Raw genomic sequence first — 23,090 nt, forward strand, 5'->3', positions numbered from 1 at the left:
GGAGCAAAGTGTGTGGGCTGGGTTGTAGTAAGAGATAAGTAAGGTGAGGTAGGAGAAGGCAAGCAGATTGAGTGCCTTAAACCCAGTGGTAAAGTGCTTCTGTTTGTTGCCAACATGGATGAGTAAACACTGGAGGTTTCCGAGGTGTGGGGAGACACGGACTGAAAGTTGTTGTTTTTTTTTTTAAGAAAAATGATCCAGGCATCAGAGTGACGTGTGGACCTGGACAGCAAAGAAATAGGAGGCAGGGAAGTTAATGAGGAGGTTGATGAGGTACTCGAGGGAGAATATAAGTGTGTGGATCAGTGTGGTAGTAGTTTGGATAGACAGGAAGGGGCAGATTCTAGAAATGTTGCTAAACTAGAACCTTGATATGCAGGTTGACTCCCTTTCTTGTCCAAGTTAGGTCCTGGTCAGTGTGGCCTAGTGGAAAAAGAGCTCGGGCCTGGGAATCAAAAGACCCAGGTCCGAATCCCAGCTCTGCCACTTGCCAGCTGTATGACCATGGGCAAAGCACTTAACTTCTTTGGGCCTCAATTTCTTCATCTGTAAAATGGGGATGGAATACCTGTTCTCCCTCCCCCATAGGCCATGAGCCCCATATGGGACAGGGGCTGGGTCTGACCTGTATATCTCGTATCTACCCCAGCGCTTAGTACTGTGTTTGGCACATAGAAACCACTTATATACCACAATTTTTTTTTTTTAATTATCAAGAGCCAGCTTAGAAATTAAGGCAGTTTGCTGCTTGACCAGACTAAAAGCGAAAAGGACAGAAGCCTGGCAGTCTCTGAAATTTAAGAGACAGGAAGTATATTAGAATTGCTCTTTCTTCCCCCCCCCCCCCCCCAGGGGAAAAAAATACCTCATCTTTTAACCTAATAACCTAATAGGAGAACTGCCAGTGAGCAAAAACTGTTTGCTTCTTTGAATCAGTCAGGGCAAGTAGGCACTTGAAGCTGGAGATTTGGTTGGCAGTATTTATACCTTCTCCTGGCCATGACATGGGCACACGCCACTCTCGCACTTGGATTTGTACCCTTTATTCACCCCACCCTCAGCCCCACAGCACTCATGTACATATCTACCAACTCTGTTATACAGTACTCTCCCAAGCGCTTAGCAGAGCACTGTGCTCTGCACAGAGTAAGCACTCAAATACCACTGATTAATAATATATTTGGTTGCAATTCAGCACCTGCAAGCTGAAAAACATTGGATTGGGGCTGGCCTTATAGAGAGGGTGATTTCACGGTGATATTTTATCCCTGCGAATTGCCTGACAGCTGTTGCCCAATAGGACTATCAATGACATTTATTATTATTATCATCAATATGTAATAATAATAAAGGTATTTGTTAAGCGCTTACTATGTGCCAAGCACCGTTCTAAGCACTGGGGTAATCAGGCTCTCCCCCATGGGGCTCACAGTCTTAATCCTCATTTTACAGATGAGGTAACTGAGGCACAGAGAAGTTACGTGACTTGCCCAGAGTCACACAGCTGACAAGCGGCAGAGCCGGGGATTAGAGCCCACAACCTCGGACTCCCAAGCCCACGCCCTTTCCACCAAACTACGCTGCTTCTTACTGAGTGCTCACTGTATGCAGAGCACTGGACTAAGGGCTTGGGAAAGCACGATACAAGAGAGTTAGGAGATGTGATCCCTGCCCACAAGGAGCTGCTCTTTGCTCCCCTTCCCGGCAGACAGGAGGCCTGGAATATTGGGGCTACCCCAAGTCCCTCAAGTGAGGCAACAGCGTGGAAGGGTGGAAAAGTCCCAAGTGCCGTCAATCCGGTAGATATTCCTACATCAGCAGCTCCAAAAAAGGTTGGTGTTTTTTGCCCAGTACAAGTCTCGCAGACAGGTTGGTGCTTAACGCTCAGCTGGCCCCATGTAGATTTCGCCCCACACAGAATTTTCTAAAGATGATCTTTCCGACTCGGTCTCTGTGTGTGAATGGGGGCCAGGGCTCACCTAGGAATGGATGATTCCACATAATAATAACGATAATAATGGCATTTGTTAAGCGCTTACTATGTGCAAAGCACTGTTCTAAGCGCTGGGCACTGTTCTAAGCGCTGGATCATTTGGTCACCTGCTGATGGAGTCAGTGCTGCTGAGAAATGGAAATTACCAGCCGGTAATCTCCACTGTGACCTCCTCACAGTCAGAAAGACTGTTCCCATCCCCCGGCCTCTGCCATTTTGGTAAGTCGCTCTGTGGACGCAGCTCGCCAGTCCATTAAGACTGTATTTAAAGACAGATGGCATGGCAACAATAAAAGTAACAAACTGCTTTAATTTCCTCAATTGGGACTACAATAGATTCCTCTCCATTCAAGTCCACATGAGAAGACACACAGGCCACCCCCAGAGAATGGCTGACAACAGCTAAGATTTCTCCTTGGTATTCTTAGACACTCGCTCCAAGGAAGTTCAGTTCTCCCCTACCCAAAGGCAAGGATGCTCTTCTGGGAGGAAAGGCAAAAAAGGGGAAAAAAAGTCAGTTGTAAAGGTGCGGCAAAATTGGACATTTTTCTTCTACTTTACGACCTGAGAATGAATAAAATGCCCATCAGTCAGTAGTTATGGAGGTAAGGAAAAAGCAAGACAGTTCCCACCTTCAAAGAGTTGGCCATCTAATGGGAGACATGGTATAAAATATGACAAAGACATAGAATACAAAAGATACCGTCCCAACGAGAAGACCAAAATGACATGGCTGGGGAAAGGTTCTGGCGTGATTAGAATGATAAATAAGATGAGTTCATCCAGAAAAAGTTCATGGCGGCGCAGAGGGGGAAGGGGGAATTTTTGAAGGAGATGGGGAAAGTAGTCTGGCAAAGACTATGTAGAGTATCCTGGATGGGAGAAGAACATGAGGACTCCCCCGCCTCTCTAACTTCCTCTGAAGGTGGCATTCGCTGCAACCCAAAGGGCGGGAGTGAATGTGATTCAGGTATCAAGCTCACTTTGGTTCCCCATGGAAGCTCCCCACTCAAACATCCATTCAGCTTTCAGATTCGAGCGAATCTCGGGGGGCAGGGCCCCCCCGGCACTTAAGGTAAACGAAGTTCTGGATTACGAAAAGTTCTGCACTGACCCTCACCGAGGAGGTAACCAATAGTAGAGAAGCAGCATGGCCTCGCAGAAAGAGCCCGGGCTTGGGAGTCAGAGGCTGTGGGTTCCAATCCTGGCTCCGCCACTTGTCAGCTGTGTGACTTTGGGCAAGTCACTTAACTACTCTGTGCCTCAGTCGCCTCATCTGTAAAATGGGATTAAGATTGTGAGCCCCACCTAGGACAACCTGATTACCCTGCATCTCTGAGCTCTGATCCAAGACATACATCTTTATTGTCGTCCCGATGAAATGGATAAGGAAGGAGGAGCAAGTATTCTCCGCTCCAGTATGGATGGGGAGGAACCTGAAGCACAGGAAATAAATGACTTGTCCAATGCCACAGAACCAGTGTCTGAGCTTGAATGGAACCCCGGCCCCTTGAGGCTCATTGCTTCAACTCAGACAGCCCTTGAAGTGTGGAAGCTTGCCTCAGAGGAAAGTGTTTTTTTTTTGTCTTGAATGATTCATTTGTCCTAAGACGATGACACATATACTAAATAATGTCTACCATTTTGCCACGCTAGGAATACCCCCACATAACTCGACCTTAACCAATCGTATTTGAGAGCTTCCTTTGTGCAGAGAATCAATGGTATTTACTGAATGCTGTGTGCAGAGCATCATCATCATAAACGGTATTTATTGAGCACTTACAGTGTGCAGAGCATCATCAATGGCATTTACTGAGCAATTACTATGTGCCGAGCATTTCACTAAGCAACTGGGAGAGTACAATATAACAAGGTTGGTAGACACAGTCCCTGCCTACAACAAGGTTCCGGTCTAAAGGGGGAGACAGACATTAATATAAATAAATTAAATTACAGATATGTACAGAACTGCTATGGGGTTGGTTGAGGGGTGAAATAAAGGTGCAAAGCCTAGGTCAAGGGTGACGCAGAAGGGAGTGGGAGAAGAGGAAATGAAGGCTTAGTCGGGGACAGCCTCTTGGAGGAGATGTGATTTTAATAAGGCTTTGAAGGTGGAGAGAGTGATTCTTTCATTCATTCATTCAATCGTATTTATTGAGTGCTTACTGGGTGCAGAGCACTGTACTAAGCGCTTGGGAAGTACAAATCGGCAACACAGAGAGACGGTCTGTAGCCAACAACGGGCTCACAGTCTAAAAGGGATTGCCAGAGATGAAGAGGGAGGGAGTTCCAGGCCAGAGGCAGGATGTGGGCGAAGGGACGGCGGCTAGATAAATGAGATTGAGGTACAGCGAGTAGTTTGGCATTAAGGGAGCCAAGTTTGTGGGCTGGGTTGTAGTAGGAAATCAGGGAAGTAAAGTTGGAGGGGGCAAGGTGATTGAGTGCTTTAAAGCTGACATAAAGGAGTTTCTCTTTGATACTATTTATTCTGTTAATGATGTGCATCTAGCTTTAATTCTATTTGTTCTGCCGATTTTGACACCTGTCTACATGTTTTGTTTCGTTGCCTGTCTCCCCCTTCTAGACTGTGAGCCCGTCGTTGGGTAGGGACCGTCTCTACATGTTGCCGACTTGTACTTCCCAAGCGCTTAGTACAGTGCTCTGCACACAGTCAGCGCTCAATAAATACGATTGAATGAATGAATGAACTCAGGGGTGGATGGGCAAACACTGGAGATTCTTGAGGATTGGGGAAACATGGCTTGAGCTTACTTTTTTGTTTATTTGAAAAATGCTTCGGGCAGCATGCTGAAAAATGGACTGGAGTGGGGAGAGACAGGAGAAGGGGAAGTCAGCAAGGAGGCTGATGCAGTGATCAAGGCGGGATGGGATAAGGGCTTAACCTGTTAAAGGGAGCACTGCAGAGCAATCACTCTGCAGAAGGCCTGGTGCCTTAGCTGCTAAATGCTGTTACGACAAGATAAAACTCCAAGTTCAACTAAGCTTCTATCTTGGGTCTTTCATTTCTGGCCACTCACGCTGTTTTCCCCAAGAGTCTGGTATTCCAAAAAGTACGTGTCAACCTCTTTAGAGCTGTATAAAAGCACTGGGGGGGGGAAGTGAGGGGGGATTATTAATGTTGCAGCAGAAGCGAAGGCTCTATTAATGACATTGATTCACTGCTTTCTGCATCTTGGTTGCAGAACAGACAAGCCATTTGCCCAACCTGTCCTTCAGATGGGTCTGGAGGCGGGTGGAGATGGAAATCAAAACTTGGGCTAGATGGATGTTGTGAGATGCAAAGGAAACAGCCACGCATAAAAGCGCTGGCTGTTTGCTCGCAATGGCCTACTTGTAAGATTTCAACGGCCTCTGCGGCTCTTTAAATGTCAAAAACCCGTCACAATGCCTGGAGGGGATTTCAGGGAACTTCAACTAGGGCAGTTAAGTATCAACCTGAGCTGGGTGAGTTCCAAATTGGTGTTGCTCAAATCGTCTTGCGGTTACAGATGGCCCTTCGGAGCCCTGTTGGCTCTCTAACTCTTCTTACATCAGGTCAACTCATATTCCCAGGACGAGAGATCAAATGGGGCCGGGGACTAGCTGCCACGCAAAACTGCTCCGTCATACCAAGCGAGCCCCTGACATCTAGGGCCTTCTCCTCCCCACCCAAACCGCTACCACCCTGGCACGAGCTCTGGTCACATCTCACCGTGGCCATCTCCCCACTCTGATCTATACCCCCCGCTGCCACCCGGATGGGTCATCTTCTCGAAGCAGCGCACGGCCTACATCCCTCCTCTCCTCCAAACCCTCCACTGGTTTCCTTCATCCCTCTGCACCAAACGAAAATACCTCCCTCCCAATCGGCTCCCAACTCACCCCACGTTACCCTACTGCTCTGTTCACCCACCATTTCCCAACTTGCTCTCTTTATTCCACCCAGTTAGTCTTCCCCCAGCTCTATCCTTGACTCGCCCTCTTCTATCCTCTCGCCCACACTGTTCTTCCTGGCTTGAACTCCCTCCTCAAATCCCACCTCCTCCAACATGCCATCCTCTGACCAGCTCCCCGGCACCTGAAATCATATAAACGTCTCTAATACTTATGAAACTTATTTCTATCCATCCACAGTGGTTTTGTCTAAAGGTTTATTCAGATTTAAAAGTTCAACGATTTCTTTTGACTCCTTTCTGGAAAGGTGTAAACAACCTCACTTCCAAGGCTAATAACATTCAATTCCAAGCAAGGTATAATGAACGCATCTTCCCTGTTCATGCGCCTCCAGGAAGGGTTGGGAAGTAGGAGGAAGGGTTGCGGGGGTGGAGGAGAGAACAGTTTTGTGGGCTGGGAAATTGGGAGTAGTGGTTTGGCGCTGGCAAGGCTGGAGCTGACCCATCTTCACTTTAAAAGCATATTGTTGAAATCGGATCAGCGCTTAGAACAATGCTTTGCACATAGTAAGCACTTAACAAATGCCATCATCATTATTATTATCGGCATTCCAGCAAACTACTCCAGTGCTCTGTTCAGAGTGGAGACACTACAAGGACTGTTCAACTTTCTAATGAACAAGCAGGTGGGAAACGGCTGCGAGAGAAAGATTTTTCTCAGAGGACCTGGGTCCTTACTCCGGCTCTGCCACTTGCCTGCTGGGTGACCTTGGGCAAGTCACTTAACTTCTCCGTGTCTCTGTTTCCTCTGGTACGACGGGGATTCGATATCTGTTTTCCTTCCCTCTTGGACTGTGACCCTCACGTGGGACAGGGACTGGGCCCGATGTGATGATCTTGGATCTACCCCAGCACTTAGGGCAGTCCTTGGCACGTAGTGAGCGCTTAAATACCCCAAGTAGAATTATCATCACCAGAGTCCCAAAGACAACTATCCTGAAAGAGGGCCTGGACAGCAAGCATCATCCCACCGTTGACACTTAGGAGAGCTACTAACCCTCCACTAATGGGGGGCAGCGCCTCTGTGAGCTGAAAAAGAATCCGCTCCAGTCCAAAATGTATACACAGCCAGGTTGCTCCAGTCCTGGAGCAAACTACCACCAAGAAGAAGAGAAACCACTGCTGCCACCAAAGTCTCTCCTGTTCATATCAGGAACCAGCACTTGGCCCAAGGAGCCGTAGGCCGGGAAGGGAAGGGACTTCGTAGGGCACCCGGGAGAGATTTCAGAGACAATACCGGCTGGCCTTTTATCATGAAACAGGACACTAATTTAACCTTGGATACCCTGCTGAGAGCTCTAGCCCCCTGTAAGAATAATGAGCCCCCAACCTCATTAATGGCATCACAAACAGTAGCAAACCGCTGGCTCCCCTGAGAGAATCGCCTGGTCTCGTGCTAGAAGGTATCACTTTGAGAGGCGGTCACGGATGAGACGGGGCTACAGCAAGCCCACAGGATCTGCTTTTGGTAAAGAGGCTTCAAAAGAAACCAGCCGCGGGGGTGGGGGGACACTATGGCCTCCCCGAGGTCATTATCTGGAGGACGACCACAGCCGACAACCACTCTGCATCTAGGCTCGATCACACGACTCATCTCCATCCAACCCGGCAGGCCCACGCACCTTGCAACAGTCTTCGGGAAAGGCAGGAGGACAGACAATTCTTCCAAGTGTGGGCCCGTTACTCAGAATTGCCCCTGCTTCCATTCCTCCTCCCCCAACCATTACACCTTACCCTCTTGAAAGCCATCCACACTCCGCTGGCGGGACTCCTGATCTCCTCCTGGATGGTTTCCCGTTGTGGGGATGCAACTGTTCCCGGCACGTGGCGACTCTGCAAAGGAGTCTCCGTGGGAAGCAGCGGGGCCTAATGGAAACAGCCTGGGAGTCGGAGGACCTGGGTTCTAACCCCGGCTCCGCCACTTGTCTGCTGGAGGTTGAGTTTGGGCAAGTCACTTCACTTCTCTGGGCCTCAGTTATCACATCTGCCAAATGGGGACTCAATACCGGGGCTCTCTCCTACTTAGACTGTGAGCCCCAGGTGGAACAGGGGCCGTGTCCAGCCAGATTAACTTGGATCCACCCAAGCGCTTAGTACAGTGTCTAAGTGCTTTGAACAGGTACCATAATTAAGTAGTGTAATTAAGGAGCTAAACCTGCCTTGGGCAAGGGCACTGATCTTTTTGCCTTTCCCAAACTTCCAGCATAGGGAGTCCTCATTCCTGTCGCATTGAGCTACCTGGGATTACTAGGGGGAAAGGGTCGTTTCTAAAGAGCGCAATGCCCACTGGAGGAAGAAAAAACCCCCCCAAAAAAACTTTCACAAACACTCCAACCTGTTAAGAGCTCTGCTCATTTCTCCAAGTCCCCGGATGTGGAGAACAACACAGCCATCATTCCCGGGAAACTCTGCACCCGGCTACTTGGACTGGGAATGGGAGTTCACAGTCAGGAAGTCCAGTCACAAGGGTCATCCTCAAGACCTACCGTAGGAGGGCCCTGACCACAAAGGAAACCTGGGGCCTACCCCCAGCGCAGTCCAGCCTATCTTCCGCAGAGCAGAACAGTGTCCGTGCCAAGCGCCGGGGGTGCCCGGTGATCCTTGTGCTTGCACAGGAACTGCCACTCACGTGCCTACGCGGACAGCTACTGCTAGCACGTCTGCTGAGGGCATGATTCCTCCCACAGCCAGAGAAGCAGCGCTGAAGAGATTTGAGATTGGTGGCGGCGGGGGCGGGGGGAGGTATGGGCCATCTTAAAGCAAGTCTAACATCTTTCTGAAGCCCGATTCAGACCACAGGCTGTTAGGCTGGGGCTCAGGCAGGGCTCCATGCCAATACCCTTGAGGTCTGTCAGCAGCATCCATCCAAGGTGGGGCTTGGGCAGGCCATAGTGCTACAGCAGGAGGAGTCTTGGAACTAAGGGTCGCTCTGGAACCCGGAGCGGGGGTGGAATGAGCGGCATGCTTAAAAAACATCGGTAAGAGTAGGCTCTGTGTGTTTAAACGGTTCGAATGGCTCTTTGCTCACCAACTGCTCAAAAGCTACATTTTGGTTGGCCCGAATCCTGGGCCAGCGCAAAAGTTTTCAACCAGGGGAACGAGTCCTCCTGGCGCAAGGGGTCAGGGGTTGGGTAATACAGCTCTACCAGAACAAGTGTTCTCCCTCACATTTTGGATAAAACATGACGACAGAATCAGGGGATGGTCTTCCAACAGCAGATTAATGTCTGTCTTTATATCAATGTCTGTCTCCCCCACTAGAATGCAAGCTTGTTGTGGACAGGGAACGTGTCTGTCATATTGTGCTCTCTTAAGCGCTCAGTATGTTGCTCTGCACACAGTAAGCCCTCAATACGATTGACTGATTCAGCATGATGTGGTGTTGGAAGGCGCAATTATGTAAGCACGTATTCATTCAATCGATCGGATTTATTGAGCACACACTGTATGCACAACACTGTACTAAGGTCTTGGAAGAGTACGATACAACAATAAGCAGACACATTCCCTGCCCACAATGAGCTTACGGTCTGCTGGCGGGGGGGGGGGGGGGTGTTTACAGTCTAGATGGATACAATCTAGTCCCACACTGGACATGGGATGGGTACTACAATGTGGGTTTTCTTCACGATGGGGGTACTAACAAGATGCAACCCCTGCTTTACAGTGGCACTGGGATTACCTCTAAGTATGGTCAGGCATGGCTGGTACGGGCAGGGGCATCATTTCTTGCCACTGCCTAACTGCGCTCCTTGAAAGGAGAGAGCTCTGGAGAGCCTAGCCAGAAGCATAGCGGCAGCCGGTGAGAAAAGAAATGGTCAGTTGTCCCGTGTCTTCCCTTCCACCTTCCTTCAAAACTTTCAGGTTGATTCCATAAGGTAACACAATTTCTAGAAAAGGTTGCTACCGCTAGAGCAATAGCGAAAATACATACCACCGTCCTGTGCCCTCCCAGTCAATGGATTCCCGCCCTCCCCCAGCACAAACACACAAAGCACCACCAACCTCATAAAGGACAGTCAGTTTTTGAATAAGCAAAAACAGATAACCTATTGGTTCAAGATCATGGGTCAATTTACCCCATGTTCTGACATCACTGTGCCCCAGTGATGACAGATCTGGATGACAAATAACCAACTGCTCCCCCAAATCCCCAAGAAACTGACTCCTGAATTTCTGCTTCATGATCCATAGTCAGTAAGAGGTCTGCAGCAGTTCTCCCTACCCTGAGAGCCTGTCGCGAAAAATAAACTCCGAGTTAACCAGGAAAGGGAACATGTCTACCAATTCTATGTCCCCTCCCAAGCGCTTGGTACAATGCTCTGCACACAGCAAGCACTCAAATACCATCAACTGATTGGTGATAACCCTGTTACAGTGTTTCAGATCCAAGTCGATGGTCCTGAACTGAGCTGAGGAGCTCAGTACGGTATTGATTTCCATATTTCTTTTAGACTGTGAGCCCACTGTTGGGTAGGGACTGTCTCTATATGTTGCCAACTTGTACTTCCCAAGCGCTTAGTACAGTGCTCTGCACACAGTAAGCGCTCAATAAATACGATTGATTGATATTTGTTGCTGAATTGTACTTTCCAAGCGCGTAGTACAGTGCTCTGCACACCGTAAGCGCTCAGTAAATACGACCGAATTGAAATTCATTAGGGGAGGTTCCTTAGAGCTGAAGCCTTTCATTTGAAAGGCAATTATGCTCAGTAAGATAATGTTGCTAGGGAATCTACATAGCCACCCCCAGCACATCCACAAGAAAATTTTTCCATGTTCTAGAAACAGCAATGAGGAGGCCTAACTGAGAATTTATCAATCAGTGGTATTTACTGGGCACTTCCTAAGCACTGTACTTATTTACTGAGCATTGTACGAAGCGCTGGGGAGAGTACAACAGAATTAGCGGACACGTCCCCCGCCCATAACGAGCTTACGTTCTAGAGGAATGCAATGCATGACATCTCCAAGTCACCAAATGGCTGGCAGAGCCTCCTTAGAAAATTCAATTCATCTCCTCACGGCATGTGGGACTCCTGCCCCTCGTCTTTCAAGAGACAGCAAGACTGGAGTTTGAAAATACAACGGATTGAACCGGCCCAGCTCATTTTTACTTCTGAAAGGGCTCTCTCAGCATCAGGCTCTGCCCTTTAACATCCTACAACCCAAGCCCACTGTCGGCAGTCCAACGGGCCATCCAGACCAATATTCTGTGGGCAAAAATGGCGAGAGGTCGTTTAGAGGAACTAAGTGATGGCTGCCCGGTTTGATATCTAGCTTGTGATTAAGTTGTTTTCTGCCCAGGCACTTGGATTTGTACCCTTTATTCACCCCAGCCTCAGCCCCACAACACTTCCGTTAAGCGGGGCAAAGAGGAGAGAGATCGATTTCTCCAGACCCCAACGCAGAGCAACCAGATCTGAAGGAGAACAGTTAAGAGTCTGCTACTTCTCAATCGGTGGGATTTACTGACCACTTATTGCATACAGGGCACTGTACTAAGTGCATGGGAAAAGACACTACAATAGAGTTGGTAGACGTGATCCCTGCCCTCGAGGAGCTTCCAATCTACAGGGGGAGACACACATTGAAATACGTAAGTGCCGCGGGGCTGGGGTGAGTCTCAAAGTGCTTAAGGGGTGGAGACCTAAGTGGAACAGGAATGTGGAGGGCGAAGAGGGTGAGAAAACGAGGGTTCGGGGCTTCTTGGAGGAGATGTAGCTTTAGTACTGCTTTGAAGGGGGACAGCATGGTTGTCTGTTGGATTTGAAAAGGGAGATAGTTCCCTACCAGAGGAGGATGGGGGTAAGGGGGCGGCGGTGGGATAGACGAGATCGAGGTCGAATGAGCAGGTCGGACTTAGAGGAGCGACGTGCTGTGTGCTGGGCTGTCGCTGACAATCAGCATGGCGCAGTGGACAGAGCACGGGGCTGGGAGTCGGAAGGTTACGGGTTCTAATCCCCGTCCTGCCACCTGTCTGCTGTGTGACCTTGGGGCAAGTCACATCACTTCTCTGGGCCTCTGTTCCCTCACCTGTAAAATGGGGATTGAGAGCGTGAGCCCCACGTGGGGCAGGGACTGTGTCCAACCCCATTTGTTTGGATCCACCCAGGGCTTTGTACGGTGCCTGGCACACAGTAAGTGCTTAACCAATTACCATAAGTATTATTATTAATTATTATAGGTAGGCGGGGGAGAGCTGATTGAGTACCTTAAAGCCAAAGGTAAGGAGTTTCATGCGGGAACTGGGAGTCAGGTGACCAGGGTCCTAGACCCAGCTCCGCCTCATGTCTGCTGTGACACCTTAGGTAAGTCACTTAACTTCTCTGAACGTCAGTTTCCCCTTCTGTAAAATGAGGAGAAAGCACCTGTTCTCCTTCCCTTTTTAAATTGTGAACACCATGAAGGACAGGGGCTGTGTTCAATTCCCACCTGTGTATTTTCTCCTGGCGCTTAGTACGGTGCTTGTCACGCAGGGAGCGCTTAATACGACTGCGACTTTTGGGTGATGAGCCCCGTGTAGGACAGGGACTGTGTCCAGTCTACCTATCTTCTATAATGATAACAATGATGGCATTTGTTAAGCGCTTCCTATATGTGCAAAGCACTGTTCTAAGCGCTGGGGGGGATACAAGGTGATCAGGTTGCCCCACGTGGGGCTCACAGTCTTAATCCCCATTTTACAGATGAGGGAACTGAGGCCCAGAGAAGTGAAGTGACTTGCCCAAAGTCACACAGCTGACAACTGGCGGAGCCGGGATTTGAACCCACGACCTCTGACTCCAAAGCCCGGGCTCTTTCCACCGAGCCACGCTGCTTCTATCTACCCCAGTGCTTACGACTTGATATATGTTACCAACTTGTACTTCCCAAGTGCTTAGTACAGTGCTCTGCACACAGTAAGCGCTCAATAAATACGATTGATGGTGATGATAAGCACTTCATGGATGCCATCTCTCTCCTTAATAAAGTTAATTTCCAGGCTCCGAGGTCTTTCCGGATGCTGAGCTGCCATTGGATTTTCAAGTTCCCGGTCCCGGGGTATAAACAGGTTCGGTCAGCGGCTGGAGGAGAGGTTGGCACCGTCACGAAGGCCTGAGGAGTAGCCAGAGCTTCCAGCATCGGTAAACAACTATAAGAACAAACGGTCGCCCACCCACAAAGGGGCGAGGAGGACCTCGATTCAGGTTATCCCCGGCCTGCCGCTCTTGGGAACGGCAACACATGAGCTGTCAGAGGGGCCCAGCCTGGATGATGTTTCAAGCTATTTTTAGGGTAATACTAGAGTATCTGTTTTCCAGCCCCACCCTGAGTGTTTCATCACAGAGAGCTCAGACTTAACAGGATCACGTGCTGCCGTACCTAGTACGATGCTGTAATGTCCTAATCTTAAGAAAAACTTCACTTCAACGTCTTTAAGGCTTCTCTGGCCCAGCTCCACCCTTTCGCCATCACTTGGGTGCCCTTTCTTCTAACGACAAACATCGCAAGAACCCATAGTCTTCTTCTCAGAAAAGCAGGGTGGCTCTCAAGGACTCACTACAAAAACAGCAGCTGATTCATAGCACTGGGCACTCTATGTCACTGCAATTCCTACCGTCATCAGCTACTAATGGCACCAAAAGGAAGCCATTTTGCTGGCTCAAACAGAACTGATATCAACTCTTTCGAATATCAGTGATAACTCCGGTACTTGTTAAGCGCTTACTACGTGCCAGGCGCTGTACTAAGCGCTGGGATGGATACAGGCAAATCCGGTTGGACACAGTCCCTGTCCCACATGGGGCTCACAGTCTCAATTTCCCTTTTATGGGTGAACCGAGGCCCAGGGAAGTGAACTGAGGCCCAGAGAAGGGAAGTGACTTGCTCAAGGTCACGCAACAGACTAGCGGCGGAGCTGGGATTAGAACCCCTGACCTTCTGACTCCCGGGCCGGTGCTCTATCCATTACGCCACGCTGCACGAAGAAAGCCTAGAGACTTTTCCACCACAGAGCCTTCTGGCGCAAGATCGTTTGTTCTGCTACTTTAGAGCTGCAGCTGAACTAATGCTTAGCCCCCCCAGTTTGCAAAAATGGCGCTTTTCTAATAGATAGAAGCAATTCAAAGGATAAAAAGCTGACAAAGCCCAAGTCCCTGTGCACCCTAACCACAAAGGTTCCCCACTGGTGAACTATAATCTAAGGAAACAGCATATGCCCTCACCACGAGCATCCTTTGTCCAGACACTCTAAAACACCCAAAGCCACCACATCATCAGCGATCACATCCTGACTCCATCTAGTTCTGAGTCCACCTCGTGTACACCAGACCCAAACTGTCCTATTTCCCCTTCTGCACCACCACATCCCAGTCAGGAAGGGGAATCCTACAGATTTCAGTGCCAGAGGGCTGTAAATGGAGCATTTTATCTCATGGATCAAGGGATGATCCAGAGAAGAAGTCGGAGGTTTCCCTACAAACTGGCACTTAATCATGTGTTCAAGGGAACAGACTTGAATCATCATCATCAATCGTATTTATTGAGTGCTTACTGTGTGCAGAGCACTGTACTAAGCACTTGAATGGGTTGAGGAGAGGAGGAGGAGGAGGAGGAGAAACGGCATCCCAGAAGATTTCCTGAATTTCTAGGCTTTAAGGAGGTAAAGTCTTCATCCAAAAGACGGGGGGGGGGGGCTTATAATCTCCCAGTGGTTCCTTGCTTATGACATCATCTCCTTCCCCCAGTTTAGGACCTGCCAGTTCATGAAACATTATTAAAAGAAATACCTACAACCAACAGAGTAAACAGCAGCTCAGAAATACATCTCATTCCCACATACGTTATCAGCTTGCCACCTGTTGACTATGACGGCCTAGCTCCTAAGAAAACGTTGGTCCCGGGTGTCAGCTGGGTGACCTCTAACCCTGCCAAACAAGAATAGCTAGGCCGAGTTCGGCTGGAAATGCAATCTGTAGATTCACGTTAAGAGGTTCACTTACCCATCTCTACCTTTACTGACAATCTTCACTTCGAAATAGTAAATGCCACAGGCAGCAGGTATTGGATGCATTGCTCGAACTGACGCAGCATCTTTGTGATTTTTGCCGTGACCTAGATGAAGAGGAGAGAGGTAAGAAGTCTCTTAAGGAGGAACTAAACAAAGGGGAACCCCATGTCCTTGTGTTCCAAGACAATAACTGAGGTTTTTTTTGTTGTGTGTTTTTTTTTTCCAGTGGTATCTGTTAAGCTCTTACTGTGTGCCAGGCCCTGTACTAAGCACTGGGGTAGATCTAAACTAATCAGATTAGAAGCAGTACTTGTCCCAGAGGGGGCTCACGGCCTTAATCCCCATATTACAGATGAGGTAACTGAAGCACAGACCAGTGACTCGCCCAAGGCGCACAACAGACAAGTGGCAGAGCCGGGATTAGAACCCAGGTCTACCTGCCACCCAGGCCCGTGCTCTACCCACTAGGCCACGCCGCTTCTCAGTCTACTCGAACAACCTGTCATCCCACCGCGACAAAAGACATTCCTTATTTGATGCGCAAAGGCATTAGACGGCAGCTCCGTCCGTCGGTTAATAACGTGATCCTACACTGCCACCGTATAGAGGTGACCTACAGTATACGCAGCTGCAGGTTTTCCTTTGTCTCACCTCTTTAGTATGCCGAAGGAAAAACAAAACAAGCGTTCCGACCAACCACTCCAAGTAAACCGAGGAGCCGCAATCCCCAACGCGAGGTTTTGCGTTAAGATTGATCAGGAGGTGGTGTTGCCAGGGCCCTTGGGGCGATAGTGGGGAGAGAAGTTTGAGGGTGGACGGGTGACATTTTTCTGGTCCCCGTACGCACACCCAGATGTAGGTGGTCTGGTCTTTTCCTGGGACGTCTAGCTAATCGGGGTGGGAGGCGAGATGAAGGCTGGGTTTCTCTGGTATGTCACCTTGGCCCCAGACATTCCTGGAAACTGGCAGATAGCTTGCCCAAGGCCAGCTGGAGGCCGGGAGAACAATGGGGCCCTGAGCCTGGGGCTCGCCCGGGTGGCCAGGCTGGGCCTAGCCAGAGCGGCGTTATGTAAGGTGGCCACCTCCTCTTCTCCCCTCCGCCGCCCCCAAAAAAAGACAAAACGAACGAAAAGCAGCCAACAACGGTCTTTTCAGGGGTGAGAGGTCGACGCTGAGATGATCAGAGCTGGGGACCGCCAGGCCGCTGAAAGGCAGCCTTCTAGACTGTAAGCCCACTGTTGGGTAGGGGCTGTCTCTAGGTGTTGCCAACTTGTCCTTCCCCAGCGCTTAGTCCAGTGCTCTGCACACAGTAAGCGCTCGATTAATGCGATTGATTGATTGATTGATTGACTGATGGATTGATTCCCACCATCACCAGCCCAGGTGGCCGGCTACACAATCCACCCGTGCTCTGCACACAGTAAGCGCTCAATAAATACGACTGATTGATTGTTTCCCACCATCACCAGCCCAGGTGGCCGGCTAGACAATCCACCCGTGCTCTGCACATAGTAAGCGCTCAATAAATACGATTGATTGATTGATTGATTGTTTCCCACCATCACCTGGCTAGACAATCCACCCGTGCTCTGCACACAGTAAGCGCTCAATAAATACGATTGATTGATTGCTTCCCACCATCACCAGCCCAGGTGGCCGGCTAGACAATCCACCCGTGCTCTGCACATAGTAAGCGCTCAATAAATACGACTGATTGATTGATTGCTTCCCACCATCACCTGGCTAGACAATCCACCCGTGCTCTGCACACAGTAAGCGCTCAATAAATACGATCGATCGATTGATCGATCGATTGGCCCCGAGGGACGGGCCCAGAAGTCGGGGCTCGTCTCCAACCCGCCTTCACCGTCGACCCCGGTACCTTTGTAGTGGACGCGGAGATTGTTCTGGGAGAGGCCGATGTAGTTATACTTGTCCTTGGGGCTCCAGGAGCGGGGCAGCGGGGTCTCGTGCTGGTTTACCGCCGGGTACAGACACTGCAGGCGCCGGCTCAGCTCCTGCTCCCCGGGCGGGGGGAGCCCACCGGCGGCGCCGGGGTCCCCCGCTTGGGAGCCCCCGGCTCCCGGCTCCGCCGCCGCCGCCATCTTGGAAGCAGCCGCTATTGTGTCACCGCGAGGCGGGGGTAGGCCGAGGCGCCCCAGCCGCCTCCCTCAGCCAATCGCCTGCCAGCCCGCTGAGCCCGTCGGGAAGCCGAGTTCCGGCCCCCGGCGATCTCCAAGGGGCGCGCGGCGCCGCGAACTACACATCCCACAATTCCCCGTTCCTCCGGCCCCGCGGGGCACGCTGGGGGATGTAGTCCCGATCCGCCCTCTTCCGCGGCAGAATCGAGGGGCGGTGGAGGCTTTGAAAACTACAAGTCCCGAGGGCCCGTCGGCTTCCCCCGCCTCTACTACGGTGGGCGCCCGTTTGAGCGAGCCCCCCGCCGCCGCCGCCGCCCCCCCCTTTGTGTCGTCGCGGCCCCCGCTGTCGGCGAGGGCTCCAGCACTCGTCCATTTGGTCGCCAAACAGGGGGAGCATGGATGAACCGGGGAAGGAGGAGGAGGAGGAGGAGGAGACGGGGGCTTCCCTGGGCTCCGTCGCCAAGGAGACGGCAAATGGCCGGGACCCCGGGACTGCGGACCAGACGCCGTGGCCGAAGCCCTCACCGACGGCCCTCCATCCGCGCCGCTCTTCCGAACCCGATTACAAATGGCTGCTGAAGGCCAGGAGGTGAGGCGACGGCTTTTAGGCTTTTAGACGGGGAGCCCACTGTTGGGTGGGGACCGTCTCTCTGTAATAATAATAATAGTAATAATGGCATTTATTAAGCGCTTACTATGTGCAAAGCACTGTGCTAAGCGCTGTGGAGGTTACAAGGACAACAGGTTGTCCCACGGGGGGCTCCCAGTCTTCATCCCCATTTTACAGATGAGGGAACTGAGGCTCAGAGAAGTGAAGTGACTTCATCAATCGTATTTCTTGAGCGCTTACTATGTGCAGAGCACTGTACTAAGCGCTTGGGAAGTACAAGTTGGCAACATATGGAGACGGTCCCTACCCAACAGTGGGCTCACAGTCTAAAAGTGACTTGCCCGAAGTCACACGGCTGACAAGCGGCAGAGTCAGGATTCGAACCCATGACCTCTGACTCCAAAGCCCGGGCTCTTTCCACTGAGCCACGCTGCTTCTCTACGTTGCCAGCATGTACTTCCCAAGCGTTTAGCCCAGTGCTCTGCACACAGTAAGCGCTCAATCAATACGATTGATTGATTGACTAGAGCCCCGTAGGCCGATCGAGCAATCGAGCGTATTTACTGAGCGCTTGGGAGCTAAATCATCATCATCATCATCATCATCAATCGTATTTATTGAGCGCTTACTAGGTGCAGAGCACAAATCACTAAATCCTGTCGGTTCGACCTTCACAACCTCGCTAAAATCAGCCCTTTCCTCCCCATCCGAATTGCTGCTACGTTAATCCAAGCGTTTGCACCCCGTCCCGCCTGGATTACCGCATTCAGCGCTTAGAACAGTGCTTTGCACATAGTAAGCGCTTAATAAATGCCATCATCATCATCAGCCTCCTTGCTGAGCACCCAGCCTCCTGTGTCTCCCCACTGCAGTCCACATTTCACTCTGCTTGCCCGGATCGTGTTTCTACGAAGACATTGAGGCCAGGTGCCCCCCACTCCTCAAAAACCTCCGGTGGTTGCCCATCCACCTCCGCATCAAACAGAAACTCCTCACCAGTGGCTTTAAAGCCCTCAATCATCTTGTCCCCTCTTATTTATTCATTCATTCATTCATTATTCATTCATTTTTAGACTGTGAGCCCACTGTTGGGTAGGGACTGTCTCTATATGTTGCCAATTTGTACTTCCCAAGTGCTTAGTACAGTGCTCTGCACATAGTAAGCGCTCAATAAATACGATTGATGATGATGATTCATTCATTCATTCATTCAATCGTATTTATTGAGCGCTTACTGTGTGCAGAGCACTGTAATAAGCGCTTGGGAAGTACAAGTTGGCAACATATAGAGGCGGGCCTCTCTACTCTTCTGCTACAGCCCAGGCCGCACACTTCGCTTCTCTAATGCTATCAATCAATCAATCAATCGTATTTATTGAGCGCTTACTGTGTGCAGAGCACCGGACTAAGCGCTTGGGAAGTCCAAGCTGGCAACATATAGAGACAGTCCCTACCCAACAGTGGGCTCACAGTCTAGAAGGGGGAGACAGAGAACAAAACCAAACATATTAACAAAGTAAAATAAATAGAATAGATATGTACAAGTAAAATAAATAGAGTAATAAATATGTACAAACATATATACAGGTGCTGTGGAGAAGGGAAAGAGGTAAGATGGGGGGATGGAGAGGGGGACGAGGGGGAGAGGAAGGAAGGGGCTCAGTCTGGGAAGGCCTCCTGGAGGAGGTGAGCTCTCAGTAGGGCCTTGAAGGGGAGGAAGAGAGCTAACTTGGCGGATGGGCAGAGGGAGGGCATTCCAGGCCCGGGGGAGGACGTGGGCCGGGGGTCGATGGCGGGACAGGCGAGAACGAGGCCTAACGGTGAGGAGATTAGCGGCAGAGGAGCGGAGGGTGCGGGCTGGGCTGGAGAAGGAGAGAAGGGAAGTGAGGTAGGAGGGGGCGAGGCGATGGACAGCCTTGAAGCCTTCTCACTGTGCCTCAGTCTCATCCATCTCACCACCGACCCCTCGGGCACGTCCTGCCTCTGGCCTGGAACGCCCTCCCTCCTCATATCCAACAGACAAGTACTCATCCCGGCTGCGCCACTTGTCAGTTGCGTGACTTTGGGCAAGTCACTTCACTTCTCTGTGCTTCAGTTCCCTCATCTGTAAAATGGGGATCAAGACTGTGAGCCCCGTGTGGGACAACCTGATTACCTACTATCTCCCCCAGCGCTTAGAAGAGTGCTTGGCACATAGTAAGCGCTTAACAAATGCTATTATTATTATTATCCCCTGCCCCTCTAAGCCTTACTAAAAGTACATCTCCTCCAAGAGGCCTTCCCTGACTAAACCCTCCTTTCCTCTTCTCCCTTTCCCTTCTGCCTCATTTAATCCCTTTATTCCCCCCCTCCCAGTCCCACAGCGCTTTGCACATATCTATAATGTCATTATATTAATGTCTGTCTCCCCTTTTAAACTGTAAGCTTGTTGTGGGCAGGGATTGTGCCTGTTACACTGTTGTAGTCTCCCAGTACAGTGCTCTCCACACAGTGAGCGCTTAAAAACAATTGACTGATTGAGAGAGTACGATATAACAGAGTTGAGAGATCCATTCCCTGCCCACATCGAACTTTCCGTCTAGAGGACTGCCGCTGTAGGCTTCTTCAGTGGCCTATGTGAGGGCTGTGACCTTCGATCAATCAGTCGTATTTATTGAGCACTTACTGGGTGCAGAACACCCTACTAAACCCTTGGGAGAGTACAATATAACGGAGTTGGTAGATGTATTCCTTGCCCACAGCAAGAATTTTGCAGTCCAGAGGAGGAGGCAGACATTGGTATAAATAAATAAATAAATTACACGTATACACATAAGTGTTGTAGGGAAGAAAAGAACATGGCCCCAGTAGTGGGCCCCCGGGGAACCACAGCTGTGGGGGTGATATGTGAGGCAGGGAAGTTCATTTAACTGACGTGCCTTTTTTAAAAAAATGATATTAAGCACTTACTATGTGCCAGGCACTGTTACTGAGCACTGCAGTCTAGACTGTGAGCCCACTGTTGGGTAGGGACCGTCTCTATATGTTCATTCATTTATTCAATCATATTTATTGAGCGCTTACTGTGTGCACCTGCACAGTACATAAATACAGTTGATGATGATGTCACCAAACCGCTCCCCATTCTACATGGCCCAGACCATACTGGGCAGGGCGGACTTCGTCGCCCCGGGAGGTGGCACAGCTCTTTCGGGAATTCAGGGCCTCTGCGTTGCCACCCTCATCCCCAGACTCGCCGGACTCCTCGTCCATCTTATCATATTTCTTCAGCGTTGTGGGGTCTCGGCCCTCCTGGGCTCAACGGGGATCGAGCACCGGAGTTCAACGGAAACCACTTCCTGCCACCTAGTCCTGGGGACACGTCTCAGTGTTGCCAACTTGTACTTCCCAAGCGCTTAGTACAGTGCTCTGCACACAGTAAGCGCTCAATAAATACGATTGAATGAGTGAATGGCTAGCCTGGTTGAACGCAGTCCGTGTCCCACATGGGGCTCACAGTCTTAATCCTCATTTTACAAAAGAGGCAGCTGTGGCACAGAGAAGTTAAATGACTTGCCCAAGGTTACACAGCAGGCAAGTGGCAGAGCTGAGATTAGAACCCAGATCCTCCGATTCCCAGGCCTGTGCTTTTCCCACTAGGCCACACTGCTGAATAGGTTCTGGGCTGGAACGAGAGCCCATTTCCAGCCATGATGAATTTGTAATTTTGCCCTGTTTACATCACCCCACAATTGCCACCTTGAGACATATTTTACACACCCCAGTATTGAAGCACTGACTCATGTACCGAACCCCTTTTCCTTCTTCCTATTTGTAAATTATTTTTAGTGTCTGTCTACCCCACTAGACTGTACGATCCTAGAAGGTTGGAATCTTGGCCGATAATTCTGTTGTACTCTCCCAAGTGTTCATCCCTCGTAGGCAGGGTAGTCCAGTGGCAGGACCACAGGCCTGAAAGCTAGGAGATGTGGGTTCAATCCCTGCTCCACCGTTTGCCTGCTATGTGACTGGACAAATTAACTTCTCTGGGCCTCACTTTTCCTCATCCGTAAAATGGAGATGAAATACCTGCCCCCACCCCTCCCCTTAGACTGTGAACCCCTTGTGGGTAAGGAACTGTGCCCCAGATGAATCCACTACCTCTCTCCCCCGGGACTTGGCATGTAGTAAGAGTTGAACGAGTACTGTATCAATCAATCAATGGTATTTATTGAGCTCTTACTGTGTGCAGAGCACTGTACCAAGTGCTTGGGAGAGGACAATATAACAGAGTTGGTAGAGATGTTCCCTGCCCACAGTGAGTTTACAGTTTAGAAAGGGAGACAGACATTAATATAAATAAATAAATTATGGATATGTACATAAGTACCGTAGGGCTGAGGGAGGGGTGACTAAAAGGTACAAATCCAAGTATGGCTGTTACTATTCCTGGTTCCTGGTCCCCAATGCTCCTTTTTTTTTTTTAATGGCATTTGTTAAGCGTTTACTGTGTGCCAGGCACTGTACTAAGCGCTGGGGCAGATACGAGTTAATCAGGTTGGAACCGCCAGGAGGCCTTCCCAGACTGAGCCCCCTCCTTCCTCTCCCCCTCGCCCCCCTCTCCATCCCCACCGTCTTACCTCCTTCCCTTCCCCGCAGCACCTGTATATATATATGTTTGTAAATATTTATTACTCTATTTTACTTGTACATATCTAGTCTATTTTATTTTGTTAATATGTCTGGTTTTGTTCTCTGTCTCCCTCTTCTAGACTGTGAGCCCACTGTTGGGTAGGGGCTGTCTCTGTACGTTGCCAACTTGTACTTCCCAAGCGCTTAGTCCAGTGCTCTGCACACAGTAAGCGCTCAGTAAATACAATTGATTGATTTGTACATATTTATTACTCTATTTTACTTGTACATATCTAGTCTGTTTTATTTTGTTAATATGTTTGGTTTTGTTCTCTGTCTCCCCCTTCTAGACTGTGAGCCCACTGTTGGGTAGGGGCTGTCTCTGTACGTTGCCAACTTGTACTTCCCAAGCGCTTAGTTCAGTGCTCTGCACACAGTAAGCGCTCAGTAAATACAATTGATTGATTTGTACATATTTATTACTCTATTTTACTTGTACATATCTAGTCTATTTTATTTTGTTAATATGTTTGGTTTTGTTCTCTGTCTCCCCCTTCTAGACTGTGAGCCCACTGTTGGGTAGGGGCTGTCTCTGTATGTTGCCAACTTGTACTTCCCAAGCGCTTAGTCCAGTGCTCTGCACACAGTAAGCGCTCAATAAATACGACTGATTGATTTGTACATATTTATTACTCTATTTTACTTGTACATATCTAGTCTATTTTATTTTGTTAATATGTTTGGTTTTGTTCTCTGTCTCCCCCTTCTAGACTGTGAGCCCACTGTT

General features: G+C 49.8%; 2 protein-coding genes across 2 annotated transcripts in view; one reads left to right on the plus strand and one right to left on the minus strand.

Moving 5' to 3' along the window:
* Nucleotides 1–16,901, minus strand: part of RANBP10 (RAN binding protein 10) — a 105,265-nt gene extending 88,364 nt beyond the window's left edge. The window contains exons 1-2 of the mRNA XM_038772303.1: nt 16,824–16,901; nt 14,934–15,045 (exon numbers count right to left, since the gene is read on the minus strand). Coding sequence (XP_038628231.1) covers nt 14,934–15,004 — 71 coding nt within the window. The 5' untranslated portion in view covers nt 15,005–15,045; nt 16,824–16,901. The remainder of the gene's footprint in view (nt 1–14,933; nt 15,046–16,823) is intronic.
* A 515-nt stretch (nt 16,902–17,416) lies between these two features.
* Nucleotides 17,417–23,090, plus strand: part of TSNAXIP1 (translin associated factor X interacting protein 1) — a 28,918-nt gene continuing 23,244 nt past the window's right edge. Inside the window, exon 1 of the mRNA XM_038740118.1 lies at nt 17,417–17,671. Coding sequence (XP_038596046.1) covers nt 17,478–17,671 — 194 coding nt within the window. The 5' untranslated portion in view covers nt 17,417–17,477. The remainder of the gene's footprint in view (nt 17,672–23,090) is intronic.

Source organism: Tachyglossus aculeatus, chromosome X1 (assembly GCF_015852505.1).
Source record: "Tachyglossus aculeatus isolate mTacAcu1 chromosome X1, mTacAcu1.pri, whole genome shotgun sequence".
Taxonomy (NCBI): Eukaryota; Metazoa; Chordata; class Mammalia; order Monotremata; family Tachyglossidae; genus Tachyglossus; species Tachyglossus aculeatus.